Genomic DNA, 14,931 nt, shown 5'->3' with positions numbered 1-14,931 from the left:
CAGGGCAGTATTTAGGAATAAGACAGTAAATCAATTTGTCTTTCAACACTTTTGAGAATTCAAAGGGATTGACAGAATCTAAAAAAAAATTTCAATGAACCCCGAATGCCAAAACATAACTGAAATCTTTTTAAAAACTTTTATTTTCAGAAGAGGGTTTGTGTTTTGAGAGAAAGCCGCCCTCACCCCCACCCCCGCAGGTGTAGTCATGGGGTTTAGTCTGTTGAAAACTTCTTCACCTAGGGTAGGGTAGGGGCATGAAGAGTCCATTGCCCTCCCTGCGTCTCCTTTCTGTCCAGCTATCCCTCCTAACTACTGTGAGTGTTCCTTACATCCCGGATTTCTCGGGAGACTTGGGAGACTAGGGACAACAAGCCAGAAGCCCGAATGTTTCTGACTACAAGACCTGGTGGAACGTGAAGCTCAGGCTCCTGGACCCGCGGCGGAATACGGCTCCTAAATTCGGTGACGCGCAGGCGCAGCGGGCGGGAAGGTCTCGGGCCCACTTCTCCCGCGGCTTTCGGCTGCGGCTGCGCGCAGCGTCGCTGCCATCCCGGAAGCGCTGGGCTGAGTTCGCGCCACGTCTCTCCCGGCGGCCCCTCCCCGTCTCCGCAGTCCCTGCGTCCCAGCCGGGGCTCCGAGGACCAGACCCAGAGCATCATGGGCAGCGAGGCCCCTCGCGCTTCATCCTTCCAGATGCTGCTGCTGCTGTTGTTGCTCCTGCTCCGGGCCGAGCGACTGCGGGGCGCCGAGCTCACCTTCGAGCTGCCGGACAACGCCAAGCAGTGTTTCCACGAAGAGGTGGAGCAGGGCGTGAAGTTCTCTCTGGATTACCAGGTGCGGCCCTAGCCGCCTCTCCTCACCCGGGCACTAGCGCGCCGCCATCCGGAGAGGCTAATAAGATTAACCACCAGAGGCTGCGGGGGCAGGGGTTAACCCCAGACCGGTTGATGGCTCCTTGAAAAGAAACGTTTGTATCATCCAGAGTCACCCCCCACCCCCGCCGAAGTGGCCCAGAGTAGTTGGGGAGTTAGGCAGGCTACAGGTGCGCGCCAAGGATGGGGAGGTTCGTCGCCAACCCGTGTCCTGCAGAATTGACCAGAATGACCTCCTCAGGTACCTTTAACTCTATGAACCCCAGTATTAACTAGCTGACACAGGCTGACAGTTTGTCTCAACTGTCCCTTGGGCTGCATTTCTTGCAGGTGCTGAAGCCAGCTGCATCTTTTACAGTTGGGGTTGGGGTGAGCCAGCAGCAGTGATTTAAGGGGTGTTTGGAAAGGAGGGTTCGGAACAGAGTTTGAGCCCTCGCGGTGTTCACAAGGAGAATCTCCCTCCCCTTGGTGTGGTTATTCGGCTTGTCTCTTACCATATGGCTCAGCGAAGTCAGGTCCTGCACTTTATCTCCATGGACATATCAAATAGCTAACAGTTGCGTTGGGAAAGGGTCTGCTCTCTAGGGTTAGTGAGCAGGTCTAGGGTCAGGATTGGAGGGACGAATGAGCACGTTAGGGCAAGACTTCTGGAAATGAGGTGACATAGGCAGCCCGAATGGTGCACACTGAGCAGCCCTTCTGTGGTGGAAGCTCTGAAGGATGCTTCTGTTTGAAGACAACTTCATGTATGATGGAGTCACTGATGAGGCCACTCTCACAGCTGTGGACAACGTGCAAAATGTGTGTATGTGCCTGGCTCAGCATAGGCGGTTTAAGACCAAGAGCAGCGTTCTTAGTGCTGTAGCCAGTGAGGCTCCAAAAGCCATCAGGGTAGGCATACCCTGGTATCGGGGGTGGGAGGGGGTAGTCTATAATCACCAAGGAGACAAGCCTCTGGGCGTGTCTGTGTGGGAGTTTCTAGGCTAGATTGAAGTGGAAGGAACCACCCTAAGTATGGGTACCATCATTCCTTGGGCAACGGTCCCAGACTGAATAAGGAGAAAGCCAGCTGAACACCAGCGTTCATCTCTCTCTGCTTCCTGACTCTGGATGCCATATGAGCATCTGCCTCATGCTCCTGATATCATGACTTCCCCTCCATGGTGACCTGTGCTCTCAAATTGATTTGGGAGCTAAAGTAAACCTCTTCTTTCCTTAAATTGCTCTTGTCAAGTATCATGTCATAGTAACAAGAAAAATAGGGAGTAAAGCGGCCACTGCCACTTATTTAACTGCTCAGTTTGTGTTGGAAAGTAGTGAAGGGTAAATTATGAAATGCTTCCCAGTGGTCACTGTTAGGGTCAGCAGTTCGAAGTATTGGTTACCCCCAGTAACAGCAGACTTTTTGTGGTTGTCAGGTTATCACTGGAGGCCACTACGATGTGGACTGCTATGTGCAGGACCCTGTGGGGAACGTCATCTACCGGGAGACCAAGAAGCAGTACGACAGCTTCACACACAGGACGGAGGTCAAGGGCGTTTATCAGTTTTGCTTCAGTAATGAATTTTCCACCTTCTCACACAAGACCGTCTACTTTGACTTCCAAGTGGGTGACGAGCCCCCCATTCTCCCAGACATGGGGAATAGGGTCACAGCTCTCACTCAGGTGAGTGGGCGTGACAGCGGCAGCACTGGGGGAACCCTTCTGCTCTCAGCTTCTTCCTGCTTTTCTGTCCCGATCTTAGGCGATGAGCAAGAATCACTGTCTAGCTCTAAAACACTCCGTTCCCCTTCTGGTCCCGTTTTTAGCCAGAACCCTTTTGTAGCTGATGCTTCATCCTTCCAGCTGTCTTTCTCTGACATAGCACCTCTTTCGAAATTACTCCATGTACCTCTCTGCTCTGATTGTGAGGCCCAAAGTCCTGCTTCAGGAGTGTATTGGTAAGGGTAACACAAGCTACCATAACAAACCCAAATGTCAGTGCCTCACATGCTATTCTCAGGATGGCCTGGAAAAGGCTGGTGGGTGACCTGGGAATCCAGGCTCTTGGGAATCTTATTTCTTCTTTATTTTTCCCTTTTTCTTTCTTCCCCTCCCTCCACTCTCTTTCTTCATCTCCCCTTCTCTTCCTCATTCCCTTCATTCCTTTCTATTTTATTGTTTTGCTGACCCAGGGCCTTGTGCACGCTAAGCACAGGCTCTGCTGCAGAGCCATATCTTGAGCCCCAAGGCCCTGTCTTGTCCCTTCCCTCAGGCTTCAGAGTTCTCTGCCTTTGGATGCCAAAAAGGAGAAATGAGAATGACACAGCTAGCCCTTCAAAGCCCTGGCCTGTAGTCACACACGTAACTTCCAATCATGTCTCTTTGGTGAGCACTTGGGTAGCAAGTCAGAATGAGAGGATGGCTACCAAGTACAGAAAATCCCCACTGTGGAAGAGAAATCCTGACATTTTTGGAGGCTGGTTAGTTTCCATTGATTCCCATGGCTCTTGAGATGATTGGCTAACCCCTGCCTTCATCCTGAGTTCCCCCTGCTTCTGTGTAAGCTCCGCCTTCCTCTCACACATAGGCTGGGCTTCCTGAGGGCCAGGGCTCTGCTATCTATTTGCTCTTTTATTCTCAATGCCCCAGCGTATGAGTCGCTGCACCCAAAGGAGCTCACCAAATATTTGTCTTATGACTGATCACCATGGCTTGGAAAACCTGTAAGACAGGAATAACTCTCTGTGGTACATTTATTCTAGGACCAAAGCCAGAATGGCTCAAGTATCTCAAGAGACTGACATTTCCCTGTTTGCACTCTAAGGAGATTTTATGTTCTGTTTCTCTTTGGCTTATGCCCAGTCTCTTATCATCTCAGCACGGTTAGAGGATAGAGACTCATTGCCCAGTGCAGTAGCCACTGTACACATTTGACTGGTTAAATAAAAGAAGATCCAGCCAAAGGTACAGATTGTTCTGTTGGTCATTGATGAAACTGGAAGATTTCGTAAGCCTGAATTTAAGGGCTCCCTTGTGCACCAGTAGAAGAAAATAAGAGAGAAAAGGTTAATGAGTTAGGGCAAGAGAAAAGCCTTCCTAAAGCCTGGGTTCCCATGTGATCCTAGTGCAAGGAGAAGGGCAGGTGGAGTTTGTGAGTTCCCCTTTCACCACTACGTATGGTTTTTCTCAATATCATATGGTTCCCCTTTTAGCCCGTTCCTGCTTTCCCACATCTCTTGAAGCAAGGCAGGGCACCGACTAACTAAAATTTTGTGGTGACAAGCTGAAGAGCTTTCTGGTAGACTAGCACCAATGGGAGGCCCCACTGGATGGGGAAATAGCATGTATTTATAAGCTAAGGGAGTGCTCTCGGTGTGAAACTGTTGGTGGCATACTGCTTTGGGGAGGGCTTGTACCATGCATCCTAATTGTACACTGTGGTTTGGGTGTGGTTTTCACCCCCCAGAGGTTCATGTGCTGGAGGCTTGGTCTCCAGTGTAGCAGGATGGAGAGGTGATGGACTTGCTCTGAAGTGTCAGGCTAGGGCCAAGGGTCACGGGAATTGCCAGCAGTGGATCAATTGAACAGAGAGGTGGGATTATTGCATACAGCTGTATGAGGAGGTGGGGTTATTACAATCAGATAAGCAAGGAGGCAGAGTTGTTCTGTACAATTGAAAAAGCAGGCAGGCTCAGTTAATCTTGGTAGGAACATTCTCCGTAAGGTGGATCTTCAGGCTGTAAAGATCTGGGGACATTTCCTACACAGACTATCAGCATGTGCACTAGGACCAGGAGGGAAGTCTTTGCCATTGCTCTGAACCTAACCTAGGAGTAGCTTCACCACTTTCCCATGGGTCTAAGACGTTGGAATACTTGGTCATGCCCACGTCAGCAGCTCATATCCACTCAGGACTTGATTTGCTTAGGCTTCCCCCCACTACCTCTATTAACATTAACCAATTCTATTTTGTATTTTTATTTTAAAAGATTTTAAAAGATTATTTTATGTATATGAGTGTTTAGCCTGTAAGTATAGCTGTACACCATATGAATGCAGTGCCCAAGAAGGTCAGAAGAGGGTATCTCATCCCTTGGAACTGGAGTCAAAGTTGTGAACAGCCATGCAGGTACTGAGACTCAAACCATGGTCCTCCGAAAGAGTAGCAAGTGCTCTTATCCATGAGCCATCTGCCCATCCCTATTATCATCATCATCATCATCATCATCATCATCATCATCATTATTTGTGAGCCAATAGGTTTAGTTAGTAAGATTACTTTTGATCATCATCTGGAACATGGGTAAAAGAGTATTTGTTGGAATGTAGTGACTGTTCCTCTCCCGGCAATAGTTAACTGTCTGTGGATCCTCAGTGACTGGGCCTCGTGACCCCCCTCCGTGACAGAATGTTGACAGGTCCAGTCTTGTGCAGGTCATACAGCTGCTGGAGTCAGGCCTGATGTAATTGTTGTCTATTGCCGCAGACACGGTTACTGAATGCTATACCCATCTCTTTCACAGCTCTGGGTACCAAGAGTCTGGGCATGCTCAGTGGTCCTCTGCTTAGTCTTAGAGCTGAGATGGAGTTGTTGAGCAAGTTGTGCTCTTACCTAGAAGAGGAAGTATCTGCTTCTTGTTAGCCAGGTTGTTGGCCAGATTCAGTTCTATATTGTCATGTGACTAAGGACCTTATTTCATTGCCAATCATTATGCTGTCAGCCCCTTGAGACATTTTGCTGATTTTTGTAAGGGTTGTCTTCTTTCAGCTAGAGAATGTCTGCTGAAAGGGATGTGTGAGTAGATCAGGCCTCAGGATCATCTCCCTCCCTGACTTAAGTTCAACTGTGCCTAGTAACTGTAACCACAGGAGTGGTGGCTCCCTTGCCATAAATTCTGGATGGGGACCAATGACTGGTAGTGATGTTCAAGACATTGTCAGAGATCTGCCTATGACAGACTATTTTAGGAGGCATAAGAAATTGTGAAGTGGTATGTGTTACATGTGAGCATATGTGTGTATATGCACGGTTGTGTGTTCACATGCGTTTATGATTATACATGAAACTGTAGGCATCAGTCAAACAGTAGAATAAGCAGTGGATTCAAAGTTGGGCATAAATGTGTCCTGCTGCTATTAGCTTGTGTGCCTCAAGTTCATGGTGCCTCTTTGGACCTTAGTTTCTGCCACGCAAGCATGGCAACTGTCGTTCTTCTGAGCTAGGGACGTCGGGATTAACATGCAACACAACTTCAGGTTCTGCAGAGAAGCCTTTATTCTACTTTCTCACAAGTATATATAGCCCTCAGCAGGGGAGGCCAAGCCAGCAAAAGCAGGAAGCTCATCACCGTAACTCAATGGCTTAGGGGTAAACATCCTTAGAAACATTGCTGAAAACAACAGATTGTTCCTGTTTTTGTTCCTGTTTTCAACCAACCTCAAGAGTGCAAAAGAGATCAAGTGGGGGTGCGAAGGCCTGTCCTCTAGGGACCCAACAATTTCCCCCTTTTTATTTTAAAACCATGAGAGCCCCTGTCTTAGGACTCCCCCAGATAGAGACTCTTACCCATCTACGGGAGGCCTTAATCCCTGTCTTAGGAGAGCTCTCTATACCAGGACAGCTGTCCGTCGTAGGGATCCCTCATGACTTCTGTAGCATCTGCAGCCAGACTTGGGGCACTTCCTGATTACTGGAAGACAGCCCAAGCAGCACTCATCGAGTGACAGTGTGCTGTATGTGGGACTGCCGCATAAAGCAGCAGAGAATCCAAAAACAGATAACCAAGTGGAATAAAGGGCTTGTCTGCAGAACCTGAATTTGTGTTGTGTGTTAATCCCGACGTCCCTCGCTCAGAAGAACGACAGTTGCCGTGCTGGCACAGCAAAGTGGAGGTTCCTACAGAGATCTGAGAAAGGGGGGTAGCAGACGGGATCGTCCTAGGCCAGTAAGGATGGATTGGGGTAAAATGGGATCTACAAGCAGTAAGAGAGACCTGCTATATCAGATAGCTAAATTGTTAGAGAAACAAGGAACCGCGGTCAAAGAACTATAGAAGATTTTTTAAAGAATATAGCTGCAGCAAGCCCATGGTTTTTGACAGGTGAAGGTTTGAACATTTCCGATTGGAAACAGGTAAAAACAGATTTGCAGAAACGGCTGCAAAAGGAGGATGCCGATAGCGTCCCTATATCTACCTTTATGCTATGGCGCCTGGTTCACGATGCCCTACTTAGTGATAAAGTAAAAGTGAGACCAGAAGTCATCACGGCTAAGGAGATACTTGAAGAAATACAGGAGGAAGAGACTCACCGGTCCATAGGATCGACGGAGTCGCATAGGGACCAAAAGGAAATGTCAGAGGTACCAGGGGGAACTTTGGAATCTGGTGCAGGACTAAGGCTAGTGCCAAAGTCTGCCTGCTTTCGGGTGCAAAACCAAATAGCAATAACCTCTGAGTCAGAAAATGGGGAAGACAGCCTCAGCTCTAGTGCAGAGAATAGTTTATCTGATGAGGAAGCACAGCTAACACAGGAAATTAAGGTACTTCAGAAAAGGCTGAAGCACTGTAAGGCGAAGGATTCCTTATGTGTGCTGTCAGCCCCATCTGCTTTTAATGAGGATTGGGGAAGGAGGGAGTCCCGTTGGGGACTGACAGATGACAGGGAGGCTGAAGAGGGCTCAGGAAGAAGAGGAGGTGTCAGTTTTCGGCCCCGGCACACAGTTGCTCTGGTTATAGAGGTATCTGATCCTAACAATCCAGGACAGGTGCTGAGACAACATGTGGCCTTGAGCTTTAAAAAGATGAAGCAATTGAAAGAGGCTGTGGTGGTATACAGCTCTCAGGCCCCGCTTACTCTTGCCATGGTAGAGTCTTTTGCGGCATTGAATCTTACACCTAGCAATTGGCAGCAGCTATGCTGTGTGGTGTTATCAGGAGGAGATTACTTATTGTGGAGGGGAGAATATCAAGAAAATTGGTTACAAACGACTAGGTTAAATGCGCAAGCGGTACAGGCACAGCGCAATCTAGACATGCTAACTGGAGCAGGAGCTTATGCTGACTTGGCCAATCAAATTGTACTCCATCCTGTCATATATCTCCAGATGGTGACTGCAGCTACCAAAGCTTGGAAAACCCTGCCAAACAAGGCTGCGGGGGATCAGCTGTCAAAAGTTTTACAAGGGCCTTCAGAACCATTTCAGGACTATGAGGATAGGATATTGCAGTTGGCAGGGAGATTGTTTGGTGATGTGACCACAGCTATGCCCATAGTTAGGCAGCTGGCATTTGAAAATTCAAACAGATACTGTAAGGAAGCCTTGAGGCCACATAAGGCAAAAAGCTTAAATGAATACATCCGGATCTACTGGGAATTTGACGGGCACTTCATTCAGGGCCAGGTGATTGCCGCTGCCATCAGGCCTGGGCGAGGATCCCAGACAACTGGGGATAAAACCTGCTTTAACTGTGGTGCCCCTGGACATTTTAAAAAGGAATGTCCACAGCTCACTGGGGAACTACTGCCAGACCAGGAAAGTGCCCACGATGTAAAAGGGGGGCCCATTGGGCAAATGATTGCAGATCTAAGACAGATATAGATGGAAGGCCTGTCCTCTAGGGACCCCACAGTTTCCCCATCAGTAAGGATAAGTAAGCTAAGATCTGACTTTCCTTTACCAGGGGTAGTGATCATGCCTGTCACGGCATTGTGAGAACTAAATAAGAGAAACAGGACAGGGCTTGCACACATAGGCTCGAAACAAAGTCAGATGCTGATTCTGTCGCTTACTAAACATGTGTGATTAGACAAGATACACTCTCTGAGCTCCCGCTAGGCTTTACTGTAGGATTATGAAACCACATAAAATGTTTAAGACAGGAGGTATCAGTAGATGATGCCTAGGATGCTGCCGTGACCCTTGGCTGCTGGATTCCACCCTGCCCGATTTAGGGTTAGCAACTGACCGCTTTTCTCTTCCCGCCTAGATGGAATCTGCCTGCGTCACTATTCACGAGGCTCTGAAGACTGTGATCGACTCCCAGACACATTACCGCCTGCGAGAGGCCCAGGACCGAGCCCGAGCTGAAGACCTTAATAGTCGGGTGTCTTACTGGTCTGTCGGAGAGACTATTGCCCTGTTTGTGGTCAGCTTCAGCCAGGTGCTACTGCTGAAAAGCTTCTTCACAGAGAAACGACCCGTTAACAGAGCTGTCCACTCCTAGCCACGCCGGACCACACCACAGCCCCTTGCACCCTCGGGTCTCCAGTTCCTGCAGGGATGGGGGTGTGACCCAGGGTGAAGGGAGAGTTGCAGGGAGAACAAAGGCCACACTTTGTTGTTAGTGCACATATCTGATCCTTGTACTCCAGCAACTGAAACTCACAGATACCGGTAATCTGGAGCATCTAATTGTATTGTGTGTGCAACATTGACCAAAAATGTTTACGGGTCAGCCTAGGGATTGGCCACTGTTGGGAGGCTCAGTGATCCAGCAGCCAAGCTGTGGGAGAACTCTAAGTACCTGGGTCTCCAGGGCACCTTAAGGTTCTGCCACTGCTCCATGATAATGGGTCATTAGATTGTTGTGCCCTCTTTCATCTGGACATCAAGAACTCAGTTTTTGTCTTTCTTCCCATAGGCCTCTCTGTACCTTAGGATATCAGGTCTAATCTGGAGGCAGTAGGGTCAGCTGTACAACCAGGACCCAAATGGAGAGTGAGTGTCCTTGGTGATCTCTAGCTCCTGGAGGCAGAACTGTGCTAATAAATCCAAGTTTGAGCACTCTGGAAGGGCGTGCCTCTGTTTCTTCGCCTTAAAGGAAAGTGTGATAGAGAAAGTGGGCGTTCTGGAGCTGTGTGCAGTATGGGGTAGAGATGTGGAGAGGAGCCAGTGAGCCACGCCTCTCCCAAGGGAATAAAAACAGGAAGACCCCTTCCCGTTCCTGTCACTCACTGACAGGCTATATATAAATGGTTTCCTCTTTGACGACAACCAGGCCCTGTCTGCATGATCAGATGCTGTCTTTCAATTCACACCTGGGCTGCCTCTATCCAGACCAACAGGGCACACCTCTCACACCTGGGCTGCCTCTGCCCAGGTTGACCGATCACATCTCTCACACCTGGGCTGCTACTTTTGGATTTTTGTTTTGAGATGGGTCTTGCTATGTAGCCCAGGTTAGCCCCCAATTCTCACTCCTCCCTAGGGCTCTTTTAGCTGGTGTGCACCATCCTATCTAGCTTTGACTTGTACTTCTTAGATGCTTCCTAACTGCATACTCTTTGCCAGCCCAGCTATTGTGCGATCTGCCAACCTGAACATAGTATTCTTCAGTCGCTGAGGAGTCCAAGGAGTCAAGACTCACTGTAATACAACTTCTCTTGTTGTTCTGAAGAGAACGAGAACGGGAGGGGAGAGGGAGAGAGACAGAGCATGTTTTCTAACTTATAGAAAAAACAAAATAGTAGAATTGCCAATGCGTTCTGCTTTATTAATGTGACCCTGTTTAACTGTCAAGAGCACAGACTAAGGGAGACACTGCCCTATTCATTCAGTCTTGGAGATAATGTTTGTAATGAAACTTACAGCTGGTGTTTATTGTTTGCCAAATATTTTTGATCAGTTATATACTAATAACAAGTTTAATAATTACCAAAGACATAATTTTATTTATTTATTTATTTATTGGTTTTTCAAGACAGGGTTTCTCTGTAGCTTTGGAGCCTGTCCTGGAACTAGCTTTTGTAGACCAGGCTGGTCTCGAACTCACAGAGATCCGCCTGCCTCTGCCTCCCGAGTGCTGGGATTAAAGGCGTGCACCACCGCCGCCCAGCTCAAAGACATAATTTTTAACATGTCAAGTTTTTCAGTTCTCCAGCCCATGAAGCAAAATTTAAAATAAAGGACCTTTAAATAGAGAAATCTAGTAGGATGCTGCAAAGAAGAATTTCGAACACAAAATAAGTGTGGTGTGTAGAAGAGATGAATGGAAACAGGAATTTAGGGAGGAAAGAAAAATGGAAAATCTGAGCGCATACTGGATGGACATCAAGTCACTTTGATGCCTGATGCTGCATCCCAATAGCCAAAACCTGTAACAAGTTAATGTTTAAACTATCTTTCAGAGCCTTGCTCATTATAAAGAGTTTTAGATACAAATTTTAAAATGTGGAAGACCTTATGGCTTCTCCGGCCTTCTTTGGGTATTCAAGAAAAAGTATGGAAGGCACGCTTGCTTCAAGCCTGTACTCCCTGGGGAAGATGCCCCATTTCCCATGCAGGAAGACATGTTCAACATTTCATTTGAGTAGGAAATACTCAGTTGGTTTGACCCTTTGGGATTTGAATTCAGGTCTGCCATGCATGGACAAGGTGATGAGCTGCTTGCTCCGAACTGCCCTTTCTTGGGAGGTGGGCGTGAGAGAGTGTACTGACTGGACAGGGAGCTGGGCCATAGGCATTGTTGTTGAACAGAATTCACTCTCTTAGCAAGATCTATTTGAGTTTAAGCCTGGATGCTGCTGACAGGTGAAGCTGAAAGGCACATTTGTTCCCAGCATACCCAGGAGACAGAATCCCTGTGGAAGAGAAAGACAACTTCCAACTTTCCTTGAGGGTTAATATTCTTATATTAAGAGGGGAAAGAAAGGGCTTTAAAAGCTGAGGGCTGGGTCCATAGAAGTTCTAAGGTTGGCATTTTCAGGAACTTGTGTCTAAGTCTCATAGGAGGAGGGAGAAGGGGGAAAGGGAAAGAGGGAGAGAAGAGGAACTGGGAGAGAGAGCTAATGAAATATGGTGTGCTTCATACCATAGGTTTCAAAAACAAGAGGAGCTTCTGCAGGGACATTTGTTAAAATACATTTTTTCTAAACAAGATAAAATTATGAGACTTCTGCCAGGCATCAAATTAATATATGCTAAAGGTTCAAAAGAAAATTTGAAGAACAGACATTGATACAGAGCTGGGAAGTAGCTCAAGGTCATTGAGACACGCTAGTCAGTAGCCCAGGAGTGTGTGCTTGGTAGATGGAGAAAGCAGAGTTGCAAAAATAGCTCAAGGTGAGGCTTGGGATTAGATGAGCTGGAGGAGTGTGCAGAAATGTAGGAGTTTTATTTCTGATGTTTGTTTTAAACATGTTCTCCCCCTCTCAAAAGTCTAGGCCCCTGAATTGCCATTCTCACCACCCAGGGAGTGGCATGGATGCCCATAATCAAGCAGATCTCTGGTTCCAAAAATAGTCATCCCTCGACCTTTCCGGACTTGGGCCGGGAAGAACTCACAGCCGTTTCCTCTTGGGATTTCTTCTTAGTGTTAGACTGTTTTCTGTTCTTAACTACACCCAAACTTTGTGAATGGTCCTCCACTAAATCCTGATTAGAATGGAAAGAAAATGAGGATGGAAGAAGGAAAGAAAAACATAATTGTTGCAGATTCTGGGTGCTACCGATTAAGTATTTTTACCAGGCTTCCCCAGTTCCTGTGATTCCTGGTTGAGATTGTCTGTTCAATAGCTTTGTTCCTCACTGGAGTTGCATTGGCCATGGGCTACAGTGCTTTGAGTGACGGTTCATTTTATCTCAATACAAAATACTTCAAAATAAACCAGAAAATGGCTGCTTGTTTGGGATTAGCAAGGAACCCCCAATCAACCTATGGCCTTCTTCCTCCCTAAGAACATCCCATGTGTTTGGTGGTTGCCTAAGACTTCTAAACTGTAAAAATATAGGGATGAAGTTGTAAATGGTTTACAAAAATTGTTGGCTGTTGTTCTGACATTCAGAGAGAGTGAAGTAGGTCCCCCTGATGCTCGCTAGAGAATGCAGGTTCTGCCGAGACTCTAGTGAATGCTGAATGCCAATCCAAGTATACTCTTTTTTTGGAATTGCTTCAGTGGCATCTTTATAAAGCCATGTTTCTTGGTTTGTCAAGATGGTGCAATAGGTACAGGTGCTTGCTGCTAAGCCTGCAGAACTCAGTCCAATCCCTGGGACCCACGCAGTAAAGGGAGAAAACTGACTCCCACAGTTCTGTGTGCCACGGCACATTCATGTCCTTCCCAGTGCACACACAGCATGTACACATGGTCTTACATATATAAATTATTTAAAAGTTCATTTCTCTTGGCAATTGTTTTCTATAGCAAAGGGGGAATAGGTACAAGTGGATTGGGTGTCTTGTGTGATACAAGAGGAAGAAAAAGTCACAGCTTTCTCTGAGGGATCAATATGCCACCTTCTGATTACAACCTGCCTTATTATACAATCTGCCTTCAAGAAGAGAAGAATAAATTGCATTTCAATTAAAAAATGTCACCTCAGTTTATGAAGTCTGGTAATTAAGATACTAACTTAAAATGGATCCCTTACCCTGCCTCCAGGCCAGATGTTCCCTTCCAAGATCTTGTACCTTACAGAAGGCAAACGGTGTTGGGACCAAGTGTCAAGGATCGAAACTCCTTGTCCAAATATATCTTTCTTCCTTCACATCAGTTCTCTGAGTGATTTTGTCACAGCAGTGAAAAAATGCCTAACACAGGCGCACTTTTAAAATAGGAATGTTGGAAACAAAACATTGAAAAGACGTTTCAGAAAATTCCAACCAAGTGAACAGAGAAGAAATGATCATACCACCTGGGGAAGAGAACTCAAAAAATAGTCTCAGTAGGCTGGCAAAGGAAAGCAATGATATGTCAAAAGACACAGCCGAGAAACAGTGCGATCGCACACAGAGCCACAGAAGGGTGGGGCAGTGACTCATGCAGGAAAGCTGTCAGAGCCTCAGACATCTTGAGGCATCATGCTCTCGGGCCAGGGGCCCAGGTAACAGACTCTCAGCCCAAATGAAGCAGATGAGTTGGAAACTGGGGTGGAGGGAAATTGGGGGCATATTTGAGGTTTATTTATTTATTTTTTTTTACCAGACTCTTTCCCATTCCAAGGTATTTTATTAGTTGTCTTGGGCAGCAAGATGGCTCAGCTGGTAATGGGCATGGTGCTAAGAAGGATAACCTGAGTTTGGTTCGTGGAATAGATTCCCACAGATTTTCTCATCTCCACACATGTGCCCTAGATACATGTACTGGCTTTCAAACACACACACACACACACACACACACACACACACACACACAGACAGACAGACACAGGACCTTCTGGCTTGTAAATGTAAGGTGAGGAAAACTGCTTATCTCTCTAGTAAGTCACCAAGATTTGCTCCAGCCACTCCCGTTGCCATCTGATGAAGGAAGTCTTGGTCAGGGACAACGGTGGTCACTGGAGCTGAGGAAGTCAGCTCTGTCCTTGCTAAGCCCTGTGCCACTAGATGGCCACTTTTAAGCCTTGGATAGAAAAGCCCTGTCTTCTAACTGTGACCATAGCAGGACAGATGTTAAAACACTTAAAAGACAGGGACTTGGGGCCCCGTTGGTAGCTCAGTTGGTGAAATGTTTGTAGCACAAGCGTGAAGACCGGAGCTTGGACCTCAGAACCCACATAAAACCCAGGCATTGTAGTGTGACCTTATGTGGCCAGAGCTGGCCATCTAGCCTAGCCAACTTGGTGAGCTCCAGGTCAATGAGAGACATAGTCTCGAAATATAGGTGGATGATGGCTGAGGAGTGACGGCAGAGGTTGTCTTTTTGTCTCCACATATACGCACAAGGACATGTACCTGCATACACAGCAGAAACCCACTTTCCAGTTCTGGAGCCTGGGAGCCTGGGCTCTCTGTTTGTGGCTTGCAAATGACTCTTTTTTCCCTCGTCCCTACACGGATTCTTAAAATAAATGCAGTTTTGACACAAACACATCTCAGCCCATGACCAGTGGTATTGAGTATATACCATCCAATTCTCTCAATCTATGTTGCTTTAAAAGTTAATTATATTCTACACAAAGTCACTGTATTCATCAAGTTGGCATGTTTTACAGCTTGAGTTAGTTATCATTGCTCCCTCTTGTCTTCTTTATGAAACACTGACCCGCACAAATACACTTAGATGACAGAGCAGATTGATAATGATCCAGTTTTGACAGTCGCTGTGTGAGGGTGAGCACATCACATGATCTC

At 47.0% G+C, this 14,931-nt stretch overlaps 1 protein-coding gene across 1 annotated transcript; it reads left to right on the top strand.

Annotated features, from left to right (window-relative positions):
- Nucleotides 1-534: 534 nt before the first annotated feature.
- Nucleotides 535-9,652, top strand: Tmed3 (transmembrane p24 trafficking protein 3). Its single transcript, XM_038322706.1, has 3 exons — nucleotides 535-837; nucleotides 2,294-2,542; nucleotides 8,848-9,652. The coding sequence occupies exons 1-3, from the start codon at nucleotides 661-663 to the stop codon at nucleotides 9,082-9,084; spliced, it is 663 nt and encodes a 220-aa protein (XP_038178634.1). The 5' UTR covers nucleotides 535-660; the 3' UTR covers nucleotides 9,085-9,652.
- Nucleotides 9,653-14,931: the final 5,279 nt, after the last annotated feature.

This window comes from Arvicola amphibius, chromosome 3 (assembly GCF_903992535.2).
Source record: "Arvicola amphibius chromosome 3, mArvAmp1.2, whole genome shotgun sequence".
Taxonomy (NCBI): domain Eukaryota; kingdom Metazoa; phylum Chordata; class Mammalia; order Rodentia; family Cricetidae; genus Arvicola; species Arvicola amphibius.
Note: the sequence above shows the minus strand (reverse complement) of the source record. Positions and strands in the feature narration are given on the sequence as shown.